This window comes from Triturus cristatus, chromosome 10, assembly GCF_964204655.1.
Source record: "Triturus cristatus chromosome 10, aTriCri1.1, whole genome shotgun sequence".
Taxonomy (NCBI): domain Eukaryota; kingdom Metazoa; phylum Chordata; class Amphibia; order Caudata; family Salamandridae; genus Triturus; species Triturus cristatus.
The window spans coordinates 349,402,655-349,425,169 of NC_140593.1; the positions used below are offsets into that span (position 1 = coordinate 349,402,655).

Genomic DNA, 22,515 nt, shown 5'->3' on the forward strand with positions numbered 1-22,515 from the left:
TGATGGGTGTGGACTTGAGGAATGGGGAGACAATCACAGCAGGGTAGAATTTTACCCATTGCACTCACAGTACTGACCGAAGCCTGAGGTAAATATTGTAGGTGCAGGAGAGCTGCAAAAATCCATCTTTGCTGCACACTTAAACAGCGGACCTAGGCATGGGTGAAGAAGAGCATTGTGGGAGCAGTAAGAGGACAAAAATGACGAGTTAATGAAGTATGTACAGGCAGAGCAGCTCTTGGCCTCAGACTGAGCTACAAAAGCTGCAGTGGGGGACACCCGCTCCCAATGAGCCCACCTTGGTTAAGACTCTACTCACCAGCATTGACCCCGAGTCGCCAGACTGCTGGGACTGTATGAGGCCCAGGACCCGACTCTGCAATATCTGGCTGAGGGGTTAGTGTCTTTGGAGACATTTCTTTATATGTTTTCACATAGGCAGTGTGTCAGTGCTCGCAGTAGCCAAGCTGCTCGAAAATGAGTTGTAAGTCGCATGACAAGGTGCAGCCCGGGTCGCACTTGCCACTGCAGCACACCAAAAACTTTTTGACACCGGAGGTATCTCGATTCACAACTACACACTTACAGACCAGCTCTAAGGGAAGCAACTGTCCTGAGACCTTCTAATTTCCTGAGGGTGATGAACAATTTACCCTTTTGATTGATACAAACAACCTTTGCCAAGACTGGTCTCACACCTTATAATAGGCTCCATTAGACGTTATCTGTTGTACGGTGGTTTGAAGTGACGGTGTTTTATCCCGGGTCTAAGTCTACGAAAGGCAACACTAAAACCATGGGTCTCAGCACAAATGTAGCAGGAAACAGACAATGCCGTATAGAAGCAGGCAGGCAGCCGAGCAAGTTTTGTGTGACTCAAATGCAAAAAAAATACTTTCTACAGGCAGTGCTATGCTTAAAGCCAGGTCGTGGTGGAATGTGATACTCAAACACATTTTAGAAAGATAAAAAAAGGACTTTCTCCAAACCATTAGTTTCCACTTATTTACGTGCAATTTAAGGATAGCAATATATTGACAAACTTCGCTAAACATATGACTACAGGTCATTTACCACTCCATTATTCTCCATCTTGTACCCGACCTGCCCCTGAAAAAGAGAAAACGTAGGGAAAAAAAGCCTGTGAATGCATACTCCACCTAGAGCACTGCTCCTTGCGAGCAATGGACGCATACCGCCTAGGCATCACAGCTGCTCTTTACATTCCCATTATCAGCATGTCTAAAGGAAATCTAGAACGAGTTGCCTGATCAAGCTCTCAACTGTATGAATTAGTCAAATATACTCACTGCCCTCAATCTAGGAGGACCAGTCAGTTGGCTGTGGTCTCCTCCCATAAACTGCAGGACAGGTACGGCTAGCAAGTCCTCTCTTTCTTTAGTCACATGAACCACAAGTCGCTTTACTGCCAATGTTTCCCAAACCCTTTAATACTATATATGCAGAGACCCTAGAAGCCATAGCCCCATTAGCTACTAACAACAACTCCTATACTAACTTCCGGGTTCTGAAAATGACCTCTTCACACCAGACTCAGACCTAGTATATTAATTGCTGCATCCGCACCTACTGAAATCTGACGCTATCGTTAATGGAGGCTAAACCTTCTTTCCAGTAGGTCTTCAGCCATGGGCACTCCTACCACATGTGCAACAGTGTAGCTCATTTTCCACTGCCTCTCCAACATCTGACACCCCTTGAAGCACAACCATATCACCCAACAGCTTAGCGACCTCCACTGGCTACCCGTCGAAAGAAGAACTTTCAAGCTGCTCACGCACGCCTACGAGGCCCTCCACAACACTGGACCCCGATACCTTAATGACCACATCTCCTTCCATGTCCCAGGAGAAACCGTCACTCAGCCAACTTCTCCCTAGCCACCGTCCCACGCTTCTACAGAACCAGGGAAAGTGGAAGGTCCTTCTCCTATCTTGCAGCCAAGACCTGGAACGATCTCCCCCTTCAACTCGGGGGAAGCCCGACACTGCACCAATTCAGGAAGGTGCTCAAGACCTGGCTCTTCGAATGACCCCAACGGAGCAGATCACACCCACCCCTCAGCGCCTCTAGACCCTAACAGGTGAGTAGTGAGCTCTACAAAACCCTGATGGATTAATTGACTCAGGGATTTTACTTTTTTGAATATGGATAAGAAAACTGTTAAAACAAACAAAAAACAAAGAGATAGGTGCAAAGAAATCCACACAAAACGTTTATGAGATTTCTTTACATCCTTGGCCATCTTCGATCCGTGACCGAACGAGGTTTGAGCCACATCAGCAAACGTTCAATTGGATTATGTCTTTAACAAATATAATCATTAGGACTGTATGACCTGCAGATCTTCCTAACAAAGTGTTTTCTCGCTTTCCTTCCTCATCGGGCACGGACTATATATGTACATCCTTTATTTAACATGGAAACTCAGATAAACAATCACCCTCTAGTCTAGACAATCACCGCAAGTTGTCACATCAGAAACAAAATCATCCAGTTCAACAGGATGAACTGTCCCTGTACTTAAGTTACAACCACCGTGCTGCACTTATCATCCCCAAATGGACGATATATCACTGAAAACAGGAAATAAATCGTGTGATTACTGGGTATGGTTTCAAGGAAAAGAACTACATGCAACATCAATCATTTGAATCGAGAGAAGGGTAAATTTATAAATATATACACACAACTTTGCCATTTGTTTGCCTGTGCTCTAGAGCCCTTCTCTTGAAGGTGGGAAGATGGCTGCGTAAGTTAGGCGCATGCCACAGAGATGTAGGATTCTGATCTTCAGGTCACAAGTTTAAAATGAGCCATGTGGCACTCGAGTGCATAAGTTGGAAGTAGGCAAACTCGGACCTAGAAACTGAAAACATTACAATTGTGGCCTTACAGAATGGCATACGAAAAGAAGAAGCACTGAACCTGTTTTGCGACATTAAGTGCATTAGTAAGTCATTGCAATAATTACAGTTACTCCTTATTAAGTAAGATTCGCACAAAATCTTAATTAAAGAAATCATGCATAAACACAAACGCGAGTTTCTTTACAAATAATGGTCACTTTCCCCTATCAAACAAAACCATAGAAGGGCTATGACCCGGGCCCCTGGAATTATGCGGCATTGGTGGGCCAAATTATGCGGCAGGGATGAGTAAATTATGCCCCACATACTGGGGGGAGAGGGGGAAGCAGCAGCAACATGGATTACATTTAAAGAGAGTTTGTAGGGAAGCAGCACATCCTGAGAGCAGAGAAAACACCTCCACTCGCATAGAATACTGAGAGACAGAGGAAAAAGTAATCCCCGAGTGTAAGCGGTGGAAGGTTACAAGTTGTCCGAAGTTGTCCGATCAAAAGGATGGTAAAGAAGCTGTGCCCTAAGTAAAGGGCAAACACAAGAAGAAGAATGAAAGTCATTGAATAATAATCAAACTGAATAGAAAAAAAAGCCATCCAAAGCTAAGCAATGGGGTTGCCTACAGCCCACTGGAAGTTTTGCTACTGACGGTTTAGCTAAGAAAGGAAATTAAGTCAATTTAAATTAACACAATTTAACTTCAATATCATTGCAGTTTAAAATTTGGCACATAAGGTGATCTTTAGAACGCCAAAGGCAAATTCCTAGCATTACCAAAGGTCATTATTTTGGTGCTTGTGCAGTAAAAATGGTTTCACATGCATCACCGAGGAACACCAAACGGGTGTTGTGCAGCCAGCACAGAGTGGCACATCTTTGCAAAGTTTCCTCTTGCAGAGAACTGGTACAGACCAGGCACAGTACGGGCAGCAGCTTCACAACTCACAGGCTGCTGCCGGGTCCCTCCTATTGCCTTGCCCAAGTCTTGTGCCAGGGCCTGTTAGATCACATGCTGCTACTGGGCATCTGCTGTCCCCCACCCTCATCGTGACGCAGACTGGCTGGCATACTCCCCAACACTCAACTGAAGGGTCGCCGTGTCTTTTCTTGGATGCTAGAAGGTGACTGCCGATCCCTTCTCTGCCCAGTGACATTGAAATAGCGCCATCTCAACGCTGCCCACTTGCGTTTTATGTGCAGCTGTCGAGCTTCCTTGTGCTACATATTTCTTCAGCCACCGGCTAGCCCTGTGCCAGAGTTGGCTGACTCTCCGTGAGCCTGTGCGGCACCACCGTTTCCAGAAACGTAGCTCCTTGTGCTTGTAGCAGAGCATGGGTCTCCCCACAGTCAGTCTCTCTGGTGGTCACTCCCTGAAGACAGCAGTGATGATGACCGTTTGCAAAGATGCACTTTCTAACCAATTTTAAAGTTCACGGGACACTACGCACACCCAGACCCTTTTATCGCCGTTCTTAATTCACCAATGATTATAAAACTGGTTTTCCAATAGCCCTTCCGACTTTACTCTGTTGATGTTGGCTAGAGAGCTTCTTTCATTGAAGCCACTTACAGATGACAATAAAGCAAAAGGGAATCAGATTTTCAGGATCCTGTGCGAGAGGCCGGGAGTCCGGGCCTTCATCTCATCCAGGAGTGAACTTGATGCAGCAGATCACTCCGCCATGCAGCAGCACACTATTCTGCAATGACGGCACTCTCTTGCGAGAGTTGGAAAGTGACACTGAGGATACACTAACCTATCACGTCACTTTCATACCTTCTCTTCATGATATACCACTGCTATATATCTCTAATGCCCAGTGGCTGCATCACAATACATCTAATTTTGTGAAAAGGAAAGGAATATCTTAAAATGTAAACTATGGTTCTTTAGACATAGCTGTGAATTTTTTCTCAATGCCAAAGAACAAACAATACCCTACAAGAGAAAAATAATAATAATACCCCAGTATTCAACAATGGAACAATGCCCTCGAACCAAGTGTTCTGTGCGTGGTTTCCCTGAAGGTGCAACCCGGATGCGAAGCCTTCATTTGTACACACTGGTGTTTGGGATTTCCAAGACAACGCATGCCCCAAGCCCATCAACATCAATGATAGTCGCCTGGGAAACCAGAAGCCACCCGGCAGACGACAAAACTTGTTGAATATGAAAATCAAAACAACAATCAAACGGTGACCAACCCACAGGAGAGCAAAAGGGCAGCTGGAAGGTTCACTGTGCCTTAGGTGCAGCAGAAGGTGACTAAGTGCTTCATCGGAACTCAGGCACCAACTCATTTACTCAAGGAGTGCCCTGATGCACAAAGGCCACAGCCCCACCAGCTCTGACGTGCATGACGCAGACTAACGCATAATCAGTCAGCTTTCAATCACCACATTTATACCTTAGGATCCGATTGCACAAGTGCTGATGCGCACAGGCACATTTTCATCGACTTTGGGAGGTATAGGCCTGAAGTGACTCGGATGTGATTTCAGCCAAGGAATGTATAATGTATATAATATGTTACCAGCAAGTGTCAAAAGTATGACGTGTCTAACCCTGTGCTACAATGGCTCGAAATAATGGCTATCAGTGAAAGCGGCTGTACTTTGAGAAATAAAGTCCATATCACTTTCCTACGAGGAATTCTGTTGGTAACAGTCAGCATTAAGGAAAAGAAAGAAATAGCATGCAATCCGCTCATCCTTAACTAACCCCAAGGCACCGCGCTCATTGCCTACACATGTCATCACCGTTGACATCAACAAAAACACCATCAATAACTTCAATGGTGGTATGCATTTACATATTTCATTAACAACAGACAATCTTTAGTTACGGTTCAGATCCCTACATGAAATTTGTTTTTTTGTTCTTATTGCTGATAACATTCGTCTTGTTTCACAAATTTCCACAGAACCTTCTATAAAATGGACATGCATGTATGATCCTGTGAAGATTTGGGCAGTTTGGTCAACAGAAAACTAATTAAAACTTCCTACTTAACTTCCAAAGTTGATTTTGTGTAAAACAGTTCACCAGTTTTTTTAGAAAATGAAAGAAAAAACATGGAGATCTCTGGAAGGCTCAATTCAAAATGAACTAAATTCTGAATCTGACCATTTTTAGTCTCACCAGCCATTTTGCGACTCAGGAACTGGTTTTCCAGTTCCCAAAATCTCTTTGGGGACATGTGGAAGAAAAGCAAACACTCTGCAACCCCAGAGAGCTCTAAGGAACTTCCTGTGTGGGTCTAAAATGCCTTTATTTCTCCTCCAAGTTAAAATTCTGACACAATGTCCGTGACCAGCCATTACAGTCAGCAAACTGCCACGACGTTTAAAAAACATTTTTTTCCCTTTAGTATGCCATAAACACAAGGGGCCTGGAAAAGGGAAAATTGTTCAGAAATGATAGGGGAAGGGGTCCGTGCTACAGGCATTGAACGGGGCACATTCTTGAGATCGGTCAAAGGGGAACAAGGAGTGGCCACGCACAGGCCATGCTGAAGGTAAGGTACGAAGAGAAGCAATAGGGGATGGCTTAAAGCCATACCCTGTGCCCAGAGCTTGTTGGACATGTTATCAATGAGGCCATTTCTGCTGTCCGCTGTGATGTCATATTTGACACCGAGAGTCGTGTATTGGATGGCTTTTCGATTGCCCAATTACAACTCAGGAAATTTACGGGGGTTTCGTTTTTGGATTATAATAATTGGACTTCTAACATTTTTCAGGGAAACGTGACACAAGCCTAACTATAAAGTCGCTACTGTTAAAATGGGCTGTCTAACTGTGGGCAGTGTTTGACTTAAATATGCTGGCAATGTATTATTAAAGAAATCAGAATGCCGAATGAGTGAGGAGATGGGGACGTGCGATGGGACACAATGCCATGCGACACCAACCCTGCCAATGGAAATTATACCTTACGGTTAGGTTTTCCTCCTGTGTATTCCCAAACTGACCGTAAACACCACCAGTCTCTGCCCAGCCCCACACAAAGCCATCACTTTAGAGCCAGTGTTATCAGGATGCTGTCCTCAGCAGTACAGAATCAGGATGCTGATCTCAGCAGTACAATACCATTCACTACATAACTGGGCACAAAATGTGTCCCTAATGTTCCACTTTTACATTTTTTTCACCTAACTTGGATTCTGGTGTTGTGTTTACCCTAAAAGATAATAAAAAGGACTACAATCATCATGGCACAGTATTGTAGGTGGAAACTGGACATTTCACAATGAAGGTTACAGGGCTGAGGCACTATTAACGATATTTGAACTGACCGTGCAGTACATGGTTGTTGTTTGTACTGGAAGTATTACTCGACTAAAACAATCTCATAGAATCCGTTTTCTCAAATACATTTATGCGGATATTTTGCATCGCTTGTATAGTGAAGCTGATAAAGTTCTTAACACATGTTAAATACATCAGATTTCAGTAACATTTGTTTGGGAGTGGAAAACGCTTTTCACCAGAAAATGTTTTAGAGTTTCCAAGAGGTTACACCGGGACATTATATACAACCAACCCAAACCCAACTAAACCAAATGAGGAAACGACTGATGCCATTGAAAAACTCTTACAGAGCATAGACGGGCGTGGGCTTAATTTATAAGCAAGTTAAGCAACATTTTCAACCCCCGAAGGAGCATGGAAAGAGGGCGTGAAAAGTCCGGTCTGCTGAGTTTGAGGCATCTACACTATTCAAGAGAGCTTTGCTTGCAAACACGCATTGCTGTTGCAGGGCTTACCTCCGAGAGCAAAAATATTATTTCATAATCAGAGTACCGAAATTGACTTTTCTTATTAAACTACTAACACCGCTGTGCCCATCAGCCTTTATCATATTAGACAACACAGCCCTTCTCTGGGAATGTTTAACTGAACTCTGAGCTCCAAAATATTTCGTCAGTGCAAACTGGCCTTCCCAGTTTCTCCAAGTAGGAGTACAGCACTGTAGAATTATTATTTTCAAGTAAAAGAAAAACATTTTGCACGTTGCTGGGAAAGGAAAGAACACAAAAAATAACGGGAAAATAACTGGAGGTTTAAAACAACGAAGACAAGGTGGGTTACCACCTTTGCTTGATAGACAAAATTGAGCTTTACACCTTGCTAATTTGAAGGTACCATTCACATATTTCAATTAGAATAGAAGGTGACAAACTACAGAAGAGAAAAAAAATCACTGTACTATTTAGGCTTACTGACAGGGACTTTCAGTCAGCCCTCTTTAACCATTGGCCTGTTGTAGCGTGATGCACATGTTGCTTCTGCCTACCACAGCATACATCATGAGCACAGGGCCGGCCCACTTCAGTCATTGGCTTACCCGGCTGTGAGTGACTGCATTCTGCTCTTGCACAATGCGCACATACCCTAAATAAGAGGTCTCCTCTAATGCCAGGGCTACTGGTGCAATGTGTGCATTTATACAAAAAATATAGATGTATTTTCGTTTTTAGACAACACTGGTTTCATACAATGTGTGCCTTCATATACAAAATATTCACGAACAAAATAAGTGTTTCCAAAGCCAAATGGGCATTATACAACATCAGACCTCTTGGTTTTGTAAAAAAATGTTTAAAGGTACTTTGGTTGTTTAAAACATCTGGCAAACAACATCTACTTGGAACAACAGTATCTGATCCACAGGCGCCTGTCCCACCTTGCTCCTCATTTCAGATCGCCTTCAGTCTGAACAGACTGCAAAATCCCTTTCGATAAATTTCTAATTGTTCTGATGTCCCAGAAAAAGAGAAATCCTGTGTCAGGTGTCAACCCTCCTACACAAGGAAGTCCACTACTACCCTTGTCTTCATGCCTTGACTATCTGTGTTCATATCCCGCCTAATACCCCTGCACCTAACAAAAAAACCTATTGCCCTCCTTGACTGTAGTCTGGAAAAGCATGTCAAAAGTGTGCAATCCCAGGAGGTTGCTCGGGAAACTTAGGGTTTGGAGCCCTCACTTGTTAATTCTGGATTTGCAGTCTCTAAATCTTTGTATCTGACTGGACTATGTGAAAGTCTCCTATGCAAAAATGTCCCCATGGACTTCACTCAAAGCACTGAATTCTGAATACAGACACCAAGATGAGTCTCTCACTTACAGCAAAGACCCTGCACATTCTGTTCTTCTTGTCAGTAGTCCTGCATGTTCACTTCAAGGAGGCTCTTATAATTTGTAAAGTCTTATTGAGTGTGGGTCCCTATCAGTTGCAGAACTGTTAGGTTCATTACTTAGATGACTCCTACTACAATTAGAGGAGGATCCCCTTCTCAGGACACCACTGTGGGGTGCACTGCAGTGGTGCAGAGTAAATTGGCATAGAGTGCATTGGTTTGAGTAAAGCAGAGTAGAGTGCAGAGGCACAGAGAGCAGCGGCATAGAATAGAGTGAAGTGAGTGGTGAGGAGTAGATTGCACTGGCGTGGTGTCAAGTGAAATGGAGCACAGTGGAATACAGTGGCATAGAGTGGAGTGTTTGAAAGTGCAGTGTCGCAGAGAGCAGTGGTGCAGAGTAGAGAGGCTTAGAGTGGATTGGCATAAAGTGGAGTGATGTAGGATTTAGTGGTACACAGTGCGTTGGTGTAGAGTGGTGGAGAGTAGAGTGCAGTGGCATAGAATGCAGTGGTGCAGAGTAGAGTGGGGTAGACTTAAGAGGCAGAGAGTGCAGTGTTGCGGCACAGAGTGAAGTGGCACATGGTAGAGTGGAGCAGAGTAACGTGGAGTGGTGCAGGGTAGAGTAGCGTGGAGTGGCATAGAGTGCATTGGTGTAGTCGTGCAGAGTGGAGCAGAGTAGAGTGCAGTTGCATAGAATTCACTGGCCAGAGTTCAGGGGCACAGAGTGCAGTGTTCCAGAGAAAACTGTCAGAGTGCAGTGGTGTGTAGCAGAGTGGCGTGGAGTGCAGTGGCGTAGAGGTGGGTGGTGCAGAGTAGAGTGACATACAGTACAATGGCATAGAGTGCCGTTGGCTTAGAGTGCAGTGGCGTAGAGTGTGGCAGAGTAGATTGCCGTAGTGCTGAGTGCAGTGGCGTAGAGTAGATTGTTTCAGAGTACAGTGAAGTGGTACAGAGTAGAGTGCATTGGCATCGAGTGTTGCAGGGTAGAGTGTTGCAGGGTAGAGTATCCTTGCCACATTTTTATTTCTTATTTATATAAATGGGTCAGAGGCCAACTTGTTGGGGAAATAAATCTTGATTTTCCTACGATTGGGAAAAATTGTATTGCATCCTTACAATATACAGACAATGCTGTCCTCATTGCAAGGACAGCAAACAGTCTACAGAAATCCCTGACGGCTTTTGTGGGTTTTATGGCCTCCATGGATCTTAAAGTAAATTATAAAAAAATTTATTTTATGGTGTGGTATGGTAGACCCAAAAGAACTAAGTCTAAAGTATTTGTGGTCCATGGGAATGAGGTTGAGAAGGTTAATAGCTTTTTCGATTTGTGAATTGTTTTTAACTCTCAGCATTCCTGGGACTTTTTTCTCACTCTAAGAGCACTGCAAACTAAGAGTATGGAGGCACTTTTGAGATTCGCAGCCCAATTGGGTTAGAAGTCAGTGAAAGAGTTGTTGACTCTCTATAGGGCAAAGTGTTTTTCAATCGCTACTTATGGGGCAGGGGTGTGGGCCCTACTCACTGCTCCAAGCTCCAGATAATAGAGAGTAACTTTATAAGAAGCCTTTTGATGGTATCAAAAAGTGTGTCAAATCTCTTCTGTCATTTTGTACTGGGCCTGGAGTTGGTGGAGGATTCAGTAGATCTCGCTCCACTATTGCCATGGGCTAAGATTCGGAATACATCTGAACTGGAATTTACTAGATCCATTATATTGGACTGTTTTTCTCATGCCAAAGTTTATACGGCTCCATGGTTTAACTACCTAAAGCGTATATTTCAGGAGTTGGATCTGATTGATATGTTTAATAATCATATTAATAGGATTAGAACTAGTTTATTAACTAGGGCAGAATTACTCCACTCGCAGCTGCTGAATCAGCAGAAATCAATTAGTAATACAGTTGTAACTAATGTGACCAATTAGCCCAGTTTTTAGGTCTCGCCTGAGACAGTGCATGCTGTCTCTTCGAGACATTTAGTAAGTGGCTTTTAAAAGTGTCACCAGAGGCTTTTGGTGGCCTAAAGCTTGAGTGACGTGAGCGTGCATGCCCGCAGCCGCCATCTGCCTTTCTGTCATGGCTCATTAAGCCTCCTCCACCACCTTGCTGTCTGCTCTCACTACCCCCCTCCCTTCTCCCCCTCCCTCCTCGTTAGCTTGTTATTCTTAACTTCGGAAGCATCTGATGTGACTTCTTCAAAGAGCAATTCACTTCCGACTAAGCCAATGCTGCCTCAGACAGTAGACATTTTCTGGTGCTTGTTGTGCGTTTCTTTTTGTCGCATTTGGCATATAATCACTGTGTATAACGTTACACCATTAAGCACTCTTAGATCTTTTTCACTATACGGTAACTTGTTGCACAGTGCCCGTTTTTGATTTAATTATTTAATTTGTTACAATTAGCGTTGAGTTGCATTAACTTTCTCCACTCCGGCTTAGCTGTTTTCACACTAGTTGCCCCGTCTACTGTTGGGGTTTCCGTTTGGACTACATACAGTTGGGACGAGTTTGTGGGGTTACATTGCGCCTGTCCATGCAAGCCACTGTGCTTTACCTATGGGATTCCCTTAACCAGCACTGCGCTGGGATTAGGCCATAAGCCCTATCTTTCATTGAATCGCACTCGCATCTCACCGTCTTTATAGCGTTTAGCTTCCACGCTCATCAGACTTTAATGCGAACATAGGCTAGTTCACGCGTCTCCTTCACATTTTTATTCCCCCACTGCACTGCCAATCTCATTTCTTTACTTCTTTCACTGTCCTCGGAACCTCTCCCGTTTCGGCATCAGATATCTATCCACGATTTGGGGCATTGTCGTGATTGTGCATATCATGCTCTGCAGCAAAATTACAGTTAATCAGTTTGCACTGTCATTATATGTCACGTTCACCGTAAAACACACGCATCTCATGACTCCTAACGTAATGCAACTCCGTTACCTGCCTATAAAGCTGCTACTTGCACGTAGCATGGTCTGTGCCCGTGTCTTCTTTGCTGCCTGCAACCACTACGGGACTTGCTGATGACATATATTTCCCCACGTTTCATGATTTTCATAGTGACGTGACAAAGATTGCAAGCTTTTGTGAAGCTGCAACAAATTTCATAGACGTTTGCAAAGTATACCTTTCTGTGCAATTTGTATGGCCTCATTCAAAATATAGAACCATCTTTATAGTCAGTGAAGAGGGTGGCCTCAGCAGAACAGGTACATATGTTTGCTATACATGAATGCAAACATGTATAATCAGATCAGACTCTTTATTTCCAAGAAATGCATTCTTACAGAACTATTGCACATTATTCAATTCATTGACATAAGCAATTACAAATATCATAAAAATCTACAATAAATAGCAATTAATTAAATCAATACAGCAAACACAGAACACCAACCTAAAACAAATATAAAATGGTATATAAATTAAAAATATCTTAAAATTAATTGAGCGATCTGCAGCCCATTATCCCACACGTATCAAAATGTTTGAAAGTGCAACAGTTTATCTAACACATGCAAAGCTCATTCCATTAGTTAAGGCTATAAGAGAGCATTATACAGGCCTACATAAAATAAACCGTCAGAAAGACAATCCATTTAAAACAAGCATTGGCATTGCCAATAGGTCTCGCTTTTGGAACCTTATAAGTATTTAGTTATGCAGCACAATGTCCTTGGTGCAACAACATCAACTGTTGCATGGCTAAACACTTACAAGGTACAAGGTTTAGCCATACAACAGCTGATGTTGTTGCACCAAGGATATTGTGCTGCAAAACTAAATACTTATAAGGTCCCAAAAGCGAGACCTATTGGCTATGCCAATGCTTGTTACCTTATATGTTTGATGAATCCTCAGTTTAGATTTTATCTGACCAGATTTCGTCTGTCCTTGGTTCATTTTTTGGTGGCTTTCCCTCAGCAATGTAGTTGGTGAAATGTCCTATGTGCATGTGATAATTCCATAGCACAAGGCACTTTGTTCTCTCTTGCCATTTGTACAAGTCACTAAGAGCTTAATATCTACTTCCAATATGTGTCTCTCTGACTGTGTTCTTATATAGAAGGCTATAGGTTTCTACTCTCTTTGGACTCCATGTCTGTCTGATGTGCAGTTTTAAATTTCATAGGAGAAATTGTAATAAGAAAGAAATATGGTTAAGGAAGGGTTGGAGTTTTCTCTATGGGTGATCCAAATGACTTTGAATATGTTGAGGTTAAGTTATTTCAGTATTTATTGTGAAGATCCCGTTTTTTTTTTTATGTGTTTTATGATGATTTTTTATTGTGTGTTTTATTATCTATTTAAATCGGATAAAGCTTGTTTGACTGAGTGGCATAGAGCGGAGTGGCACAGAGTGGTGTAAACTGCAGTGGCAAAGAGTGCAGTGGTGCATAGTAGAGTAGTGTGGAGTAGAGTGCATTGGCACAGAGTAGACTGGTGTAGAGTGGTGAGGAGTGGTGTGGTGCAGAGTAGAATGCAGTGTAGAGTGGTATGGAGTGGTGCAGTCAGAATGAAGTGGTGCAGAGTAGAATGCAGTGGCGAGTAAGAGTGCAGAGTAAAGTGGAGTAGGGCAAAGGGGAGCACGCATGGTGTGGTAGCATACTGCCATTACAGACGACACATCTTCAACTGAAATTACCATTGCATTTGCACAGACATACAGTTTTACTGATGAAAATATGCAACACACAAACGATAATGTGTGAACATTTTATCATCTTATGTATTGAATTGTTTTGATAATATTAAAATATTTGTTTCCACCACATTAGAGAATTACCAAAAATGTGCTTCATTTGTGCTATTGTAATTCTGATATATTCTGAAATAACTTCACAGTTCATTTACAGAAATTTAAATTATGCTGTGTGCTAGAAATAAAAATAAGAACAGTCTTCCGACCAGCACACCCTCAGAAACCTGCATGATGTCACACTAATCCTCTCACTTTGAAGTCAGAGAGAACAATAAACACCAAGCTCCCTGGAAGACAGAGCCTGACATTCGACCTCTGTCTTTGACTGCACAGCAAATGTGACAAAATCAGAACAAGATTTAAAGTCCTGTTTACAGAACTTCAGTGCTGGTGGAAGGATACAGCAAATAAGGTTTGGGTAAAGGAAGGGACAAACTCGAGCTGGTCAGCCTAAAACAAATAAAGTCAGCAAATGGAAAGCAAGCAAATGTGAGATCCAAATCACAAAGACAATGGTAAGCAACGGGCGGAATGCATTCCCCGGGAAGCTTTCTGAATGTCCCTAAGATGTCGTTAGCAACCAGCCAGCTGCATTGTCTGGTAGGCTTCGACCTAAAAAGGTATTCCACACCTTTGAATGGTAGGTGATAATTATGTAGATTACGCAGAGAAGAAACCTACTAAAGGTGACAGATGAAGTTGCCACACTTCATTCTTTCAAGTGTCAAACTTCGGGTAGTAGTGTAGCCCTTTTGAAGCAAATATTCTGTGAGCCTCCTCGGATGGAAGTCAGATTATTTATTTTTTTCAAGAGGTTCACATCAGTCAACTTGGCTGGGACAGGTAATCATTGGTAAAATTCACAATGCCATCATCTAAACCTAACGAACATTAGAATTAGGTAATGTCAAATTGTAATCTAAACAGGGTACGTTTTCCTGCTATAATTGTAATTTAAGGGCTTGAAAACTGCACAAATCCCATCTCTGATTTCATCTATAATCTACCAATCTACTCAGACTCGTTCCATCTTCATGCTAGCTTGCTTCTTCATAAGAACTAACCATGAAGACGGTCTTCACAAGAACGCATCTGACACTAAATGGGATATTTGAGAACTAGGTGCCTCCTTCCCTAGACTGTGCCTATTGGCAACTTCTGCAATGTGCCCCAGTGCCTAGAAGCCCAGAGGAGATAGGACAATGAGGCTTACCAAAAGAGACGTAGAAGGTACACGCTCTCTAATGAGAGATTAAAACAAATAAACCCAGTATCTCAAACACCACCTACTCCTAAAAAGACAATATTGGGGCACAGGGTCCACCAAAAGCCTATCTGTGTTTGATTAACTTTTCCAAAAGAGAATTTTGGCTTTTACAAGCTCTGTTAGAGTATGACTAGTCCACTGCAAACACGACTAAACCCCCTTTGCCACCTGCTTTGCTCGCTACTAGATGCTAGCAAACCTGTCTGAACACGCCACTGCCCTATGAATTCCTCCACGACACTGCCTTGGGGCAATCGCGACAGGATTGAACCGAGCGACAAAAAAAAAACTATAATACAAATGGGAGAACTTTGGACCTCACAGCACATTTAGATCGTATCGACTATGAAATGAAACATGTTTAGATTTACTTTCCACCCACATCGCTACTGTCAATATTCTTCTAAAGTGGCTCATCTCTTAACTACAAAGTAGAAACAAATTTGAACACATGGGATCTTCAATAGCCCCAGCGTTTCTCCAACCATGTGGCGAGCCTCAACCATAAGCATTAGCTATGGCCACATCACATTTACATGGAAATGCTGGGAGTTGCTTTATTATTTATTCATTTAGAGTGTACAACTCCATCGAAACAAGAGTCGGTGCACTTCACAAAGAAAAATTGTTAAGCTGAAAAATCTCCGCACAGTGAACCGATCTACCAAAATATAATAAAATATATGGCAAGAAGATAAAAATGAAAATACTGGGGATTGCCTCCGAGATCTAGAATAGCAAGATCAATTATGAAACAAGATGGTTACAGAAGGATGAGTGGGCGGTATGAAGACCACTGAAAAGGGGCAGAAAAAAGTGCAGTGAGTGCGGATGTGGCACAGTAGGAGAAAAGAGGATGTAGGGTAAAGAGAGACAGTAGGCAAGAGGAGCACAGAATTGGGCAGGATTTTGGGACTTGGAATAAGCAACAGGTTCCGATGCCCTTGATCTCACAGCGCACTAGTATGCCAGTCCCTACCATAGAAGAGGGGATCGTTCACAATACTCAGATGACACTTATAGCAGAAGAGGTAATTTCATGATGACACTGCAAAACTGAAGTTACATCCCACCAAGGACACAATTTCTATTGATCTATGCAGGACAGAAGCTGCCTGAGATAAAGCAAATGGCTCAAAAATCCTAACTCGAAGAAATTACTAATGTCCGCTCCAAATGGGCTGCTTGTAGTATGTAGGTGCAAATGTAAGCATCCTTGATGTTTGGGATGAGACTGTGCTGCACTTGGACTAACAGTACAGAGAGTAGCATTAATAAGTTGACACGAAGACTAAGAAACAAACAAAAACAAAACCATCCTGGGCTTTTTAGTTTAGAAAAGCACTGGACAGCTGGACTAAGTAAACTAATAAAGATCCACATCACCCCATAGCCTTGTACATGAGAAATAAGATACCATCGACTTTTAAATTTCAGAGAGAAGAGGGGCCATTTTGGAATTTCAAGAAAGGTAGAAAGTTCCGTGCTTTGCAATGTGAAACAAGGAGAGGAGAACTGGGGACAAGTGGAGATCATGCTAGAGGAACTGCGGCTTCTGAACAACCGGTGCTGTTACTCAAATCCAGATCTGGTGCCATTTAGAAGTTAAATTTGGGCAGAGAGAAGACAAGAAAAAAAGACTATAAGGGACATGGATTCTGCCGGTCCTTCCCAGTGCAGCATTAAGGTCAGTCTGGTCCATTTGGCCTCTACATGCCCGACAGGTGAAATGGAAACGCAGGTAAGGGCGGAGTACCAAAATGATAAAAAGAACAAAAAATGCTGCGACTAAAAGCATGTAGTACCAAATATTAATAAAAAATTATCTGAAATCCAAGCACTGAATCCATGAACTAACTCAAGCTTAATGACAAAAACTAACTTTAGATCAACATCAAAACCTGCTTATCTCACCAGCTTGGTGTAAAGTGTCAGAAGAGCTTGAAAAAAGCTTGGGTGGCAGCAACACTCAGAGCCACCGTCTGTAACTGGCAACAGACTACAGAATCTAACCACCCAGAAATTGGAAATCACTTCTCATCAAACCAGGGAAGAGCACAGAATGAGGAAACATTTTTTTAAAAACACTAACCAGCTGTACCATTCCTAGCCCCCCTTCCCCTCCGGATCACCTGGCAGAGACGTCTATCTTTAGTGGTTTCTGGACAGATTTGGTGGTGAGTCGCTGACCTATCGTGACAAAGGATCCAGGTTGTTCCGTTAAAGATTTGCGGCAAGAGTCATCAGTCTGAAAGGTCACCAACATTAAAACCAATATCAAAATCTCTTCAATTCAGTCACGTCCTTTAATCTATAGGACTTCACTTCACTCCTGAATTAACCAATTCCGTACAACACCAACTGCACCTACAAAATATAATCCCATGATAAGATTCCAAAGAACTGTACATAAGCAATATTATGCAGGACATTTGTCCCAAATTGCTGACCGCCCTAGTGGAGAAGTTAAAAATTGAATCAATGCTTAAATGTATTGCATCTATACAGTTTTATCATTTGACTTTTTCATTTGACTGAAATATTTGCCCTATATTGATGAATATACAGCTCTCCAATATGTTTGCACTAGGTTGATAAATACATTAGTAAATAAAAAAACGAAATATTCAAGTGTGAAAGAATGTTTTTTCGACCACGCATAACCCCGACTTCAACAGTCCTGTGGTGCAGCCCTGACTCAGTCTTCCGCAGAATCCCTGTTCCATAAAAACAATTCAGGGGTGAGTGAGTTTCTCATATACCCTTTCCATGCTTTTATTTGTTTTCAGGAACTCCACAGACTTCAAGGTTGAACAATCATTGCAACTGCTTTCTATTTTCTTTTTAAACTTTTAGTGATAAATTATGTATTTTGCCTATGCTTTTGAGTTGTACACGCTAGCACACCTGTATAGCCATGGGTGTCAAATATCACAAATATTACTACGTGCATAATGTATAGGTGTAATGTTGGGCACTGTACTTAGCAATGTGTACACAATCACTGAAATTAATGTTTTCAGACACACATTGTGTAAAGTAATTAATTGCTCATCCGCTGATAGTGCTGGCATCCGAGCTGAGGCACACCTATAGCCATTTGTTTATACAATGTGGGTGACGAAAAAAATCTGGCAATCATTTCCTTAATATTGGTCAGTGCCAAAACTATCAACAAAGGTGCTTACTGCTGCCCAAGGGTGGTTCCAATTTAGTTTCCCGGAGACCGATTATTATGCCACGGGTGTCCTACCCACAACAGAACAAATCACAAGTATGGATCTTCAAAGCCTTTTCTAGCCGCAAGGACGTTTGGGGTCGCTAAATCACTCATTGTCAAGGAAAGGCCATTGCTAGACAGAATGCCGGGCTCTAGGACCTGTAGGCCAGTAGTCTTTGTTTGATTCAATTGAATCAAATGGATAGATAATGTGTGGAAAGAAGGGTCCAGCTGGAATGGAGTGCGGTGGCAACGCGAAGGTCAACAAGAACTTGGGTTAAGATCCTATGATAAACTTCTGAAAGACTCCAGCTGTTACTTCTTTCTCAGTGCTCATACAGTGCACCTTGTGGCGGATGTAACCCGTGTCATACTGAAAAAGGCAACCATTATTTAAAATATCACATGGGCTACATCAAGGTGTGTACACAACAAAGTCATAAGATCATCTGGCAGCAACAAAGACACCAGGGTTCCCTTCACTCTTGCCCGATGGGTCACTTGCATCTCTAGTTCTTGCATGACCAAAGTTGCACTAATAGCAAAATATTGCCAGTGTATGGGTTCAATATCCTACAACGCATTAAATACCATTTCAGAGTGATAATCAAACAGCAGTAAAAACAAAGATAAGTTTTAATTAATTCTCACTTTAGTATTACTAAGCGTGGTCAATGGAGGCGCTTTCGTACTAAAACATGCACCCTACCACCGCTGGGATGGAGAGCAACAGGAGGTAGGCAAGAGAACAAGATCTATAAAAAAAAATTACAAATGTTAAAGAATACATGCTTTATTCAAAGGTTTATGTACAATAGGGTATAAGCACAAACCATGACGCAAATTTGATACTGTCCATCAGTGTACCTGGGCGAACAACACGAGAGACACCAACCTATTACTAGGCCACTAACCTCTAGAATGCACGAAATGCAAGGCAAGAGGTGAATGACCATCAGAAATAAACCGCCCCTCCATCTAAGGGAGGGTGTGTTTGCTGCAGCCCAGTCACTGGAGGAGTACTGAAAACTTTACTTTGATACTCACTTACAGCATCCTTCATTATCACTCAGTTAATATTAGAAGATTAGAATCAACGCAGCACAAAAACGTAAGATATGTTGCTAAAAGCCTTTATCGCACAGTTACTACGTAGGCCAAATTTAAAATGCATAAATACACTAATATTATTTTTAAGTGTTATCGTTTAGCTTTCCTTTGCTCATTCGCCACATAGCGCCGCAAGGATGTTTCAGGGGGCACAGCCAGTCACTCACCTCTGTAAACATCACCAAACTTTGCCGCTTTCCACCTGAACCCAATTTTCAAAACGGAGATCTTTCTTCATCATCACATAATGAAATTAACTGTAATAACTGCAAGCACAAACTCTGTGCAGAAACTGGAGGCCCAAGTTCAAACACACAAATGCTATGTTATTTTATGTGTACTTGCGAAGCACACTGTCACACACAAGGGTGTCCTGGTGCTGAGCAGGTGTGTTCGTGGCACTGGCTTTGGTAGGTTGGTTCATTAAAGAACACAAGACCTAATCTTCGTGAAGAATTTAAGAGGGGAGGGGGCTCTGATGAGGAGTGGGAGGTCGTTCCACACTTTAGGAGGGTGACAAACAGCAGCTGGCTGAACACGCACCATCCTATAGGGAATGCCCAGGAGGAAGCCGGTTTGTGTTACTTTCAGAGGGTGCTTTGAATACAATGCCATACACTCATCCATCCAATGATTAAAAAACCCGATCATTTGCTTAACACTGTAAATTCACTTTACATAATTTGTCTAGAATTTAGAGTTTCCACACATATAAAATGTACCTTCTTCCACAAAGTCCAGTTGTTCAGGGGTATCGCCGTGCACTGCCCTGCCTTCAAGTTCACAGTCGTATTCAAAGCTTTCTTCATCATGCATGGGTTCCACAGAGGACATTGCTAAAATGCAAGAACTGCAGGTGAAACGGAGGAGAGGCGAGGGGGGCCTACATCGTGGTGCTTAATCGGAAGCCGCCCCCCTCGGGGAGAGCACCGGCACCCCGGGACCTCGTGTGCCCCACGGAGAGAACGCTGCTGTGCCTGGAAGCCGTCATACCTGCAGCGGGGCCGTCTGCTTGTGGTTACCTGTGATCCGTGTCACTGACAGATACACTAAAGCCGAGGGCCCGCCCACTCCATCGGTAACCGCATCAACACGTCCCACACTGGGATCTGAAAACTATCCACGGCAGAAATCACTGACTTTAGGAAACACTTCTAAAGAAAGTTTGTTTTATTTTCTTGACGCAGCTCTATAGAAACAAAGCTTCTCCCCTGTGCCGAGTACGAATGGTAGCTCCCGACAAGTTTCATAGCAACTGGGCGGGGAGACACTGACTGATACTAAAACAGTAGAACTGAGGGCGTGGAGTGCAGGCTCGGGGAAGTCACCTCTGTCACTTATTAATGAACCCTGGAAGGGACGCATTCTGTGGAACTTGTAAATAAAGCCCAGAAACATGACCCCACGCCAGGCACAGGTAAGGGCTAATGTTCGCTCTTAGGGTTAGGAATACATTATTCCTATCTTATTCCGAATAAGATACAGACAGACTGACTAGACGGTCTGGTCCATGTGTATGATTTGCAAGGCAACGTGACTATCAGTACATACCGCCCAAAGGAAAATACTGACAATTTAAAACAAAAACAAAAAAAACAGTATCAAGAGAACTCCACTAATAGCTGCCACGAACAACTGCTGAACGTGACGCTAGAAGTAACCTTCTGCAAGTGCATGACTTGTATAACAACCACAAGAGCCATGCGTTGATAAAAAAAACAAATCACTTCCAAAAATACACTATTTATAGTAAATACTGTCATTGGTCTTGAAGTGTAAATGTGACCATTATTTCGTTCTTTAAGTGAAGCAAAGGTGGAAATAGCTCAGATCATAATTCTACCATTCTCTACTAAGATAACTTGAGACTAACAACACCCAGGCCAGCCGAACACCAAACATGCATTGGCAAAGGCAACAGGTCTGGGGTTACTTGCCAGCCTTTTGGCTTTCTCAATGCTTGCTTTTTTGCAAAACTGTATTGTGAAAAAAGCTGCTGGACCCTTGTACACCTAGAAATGGCTAAAAGCAAAAAAATCAATTCTGAAAAAGCTCACATTGTCATTAGTGACTGCTACTCAAGGGAAGTCATTTGGCGATGATGAATGTGCTCTTTGTGAAAGTGCAGAATGCCACCACTCACAGTGAAATCAGCCAATGGCTGGAGTGGGCTGACCCGCTGCTCTATGCTGTAATGAGCAGAAAGAAAAGTGAATGACACAATGACAGAGCAATGACTAAAGAGGAGGATGACTGAAAGCCCTTGTAAGTATATTTTCTACATGTAATTTTATTAAAACCAAAAGGTCTTAAGTAATCCCAGACCAACGAAGTGCCCAGGCCGCTTCCCGCCTCGCTCCATGGCTGATGTACACTATTTCAATTATGAATCTCTGGAACCCTGATTCCTGGACACTGCTTCCCGACTGTTTGTGCCACATAAATGACCAGCACAGACTTACTGACCCATCAGCGCAGTGTGAGGTGGTAGAACCATGAGGGCTGCGTCAGCACACACCACTGGTCAGAGCATCTCATGCCGGATTTAGAGATGCTGAGTTGCTGCATTCACTGACGCACAATATGGTACAATGCTTTACGTGTACACCTGAAGTTTTGCTTTACAATTGTAATGATATTTTACGACAAACGCGGTTCCATTTCTATAGATGGGGGCACTTTGCAATCTCAAGGAAACAGGCGAGTCCTTCTTGAACCAAGATACACCTACACATAACTGCGCTCATCTTTTGCGGTGTAAAATATTCTTTAAATACAGTTGCGATTTGTCAAATAAAATGTACTTCCTATTATGCACTTAACTCACATTTGGTGATCAACGAGCTTTAAAAAATATTAAAACCACACTAAAAAAAACACATGCTGGCGTGGGTACCACACCGCCATTAATAATGTCTGGCCTCTGTTATCATAATAATTTCCTCAACTTAACACAACGTAACACCGAATGTGAGAGCTTAACTGCCACGCCGAATACCATTTACTCGCTGCTTCAGTAATTAGTAAACAAAGTTATCTGATCACACTGCAAACCATTCCCCAGCTACATTTCTGCAAAAACGATAAGTATTTGAACAAAGATTAAAAGAAACTGCCCATTTCCCTACATATTTCAGTACCACAGACCGACACAAGATCTACTGCAAGACGTTTGT

The 22,515-nt window shown here is 42.6% G+C and overlaps 1 protein-coding gene across 9 annotated transcripts in view; it reads right to left on the bottom strand.

Annotated features, from left to right (window-relative positions):
- TRAK1 (trafficking kinesin protein 1) overlaps nt 1–22,515 on the bottom strand; it is a 561,749-nt gene that overhangs the window by 181,416 nt on the left and 357,818 nt on the right. Inside the window, exon 1 of one of the 9 annotated variants that reach the window (XM_085631556.1) lies at nt 20,062–20,298. The exons of the other annotated variants lie outside the window; for them this stretch is intronic. Coding sequence (XP_085487682.1) covers nt 20,062–20,173 — 112 coding nt within the window. The 5' untranslated portion in view covers nt 20,174–20,298. Of the gene's footprint in view, nt 1–20,061; nt 20,299–22,515 lie in introns of those variants that run through there. 9 annotated transcript variants of the gene reach the window in all.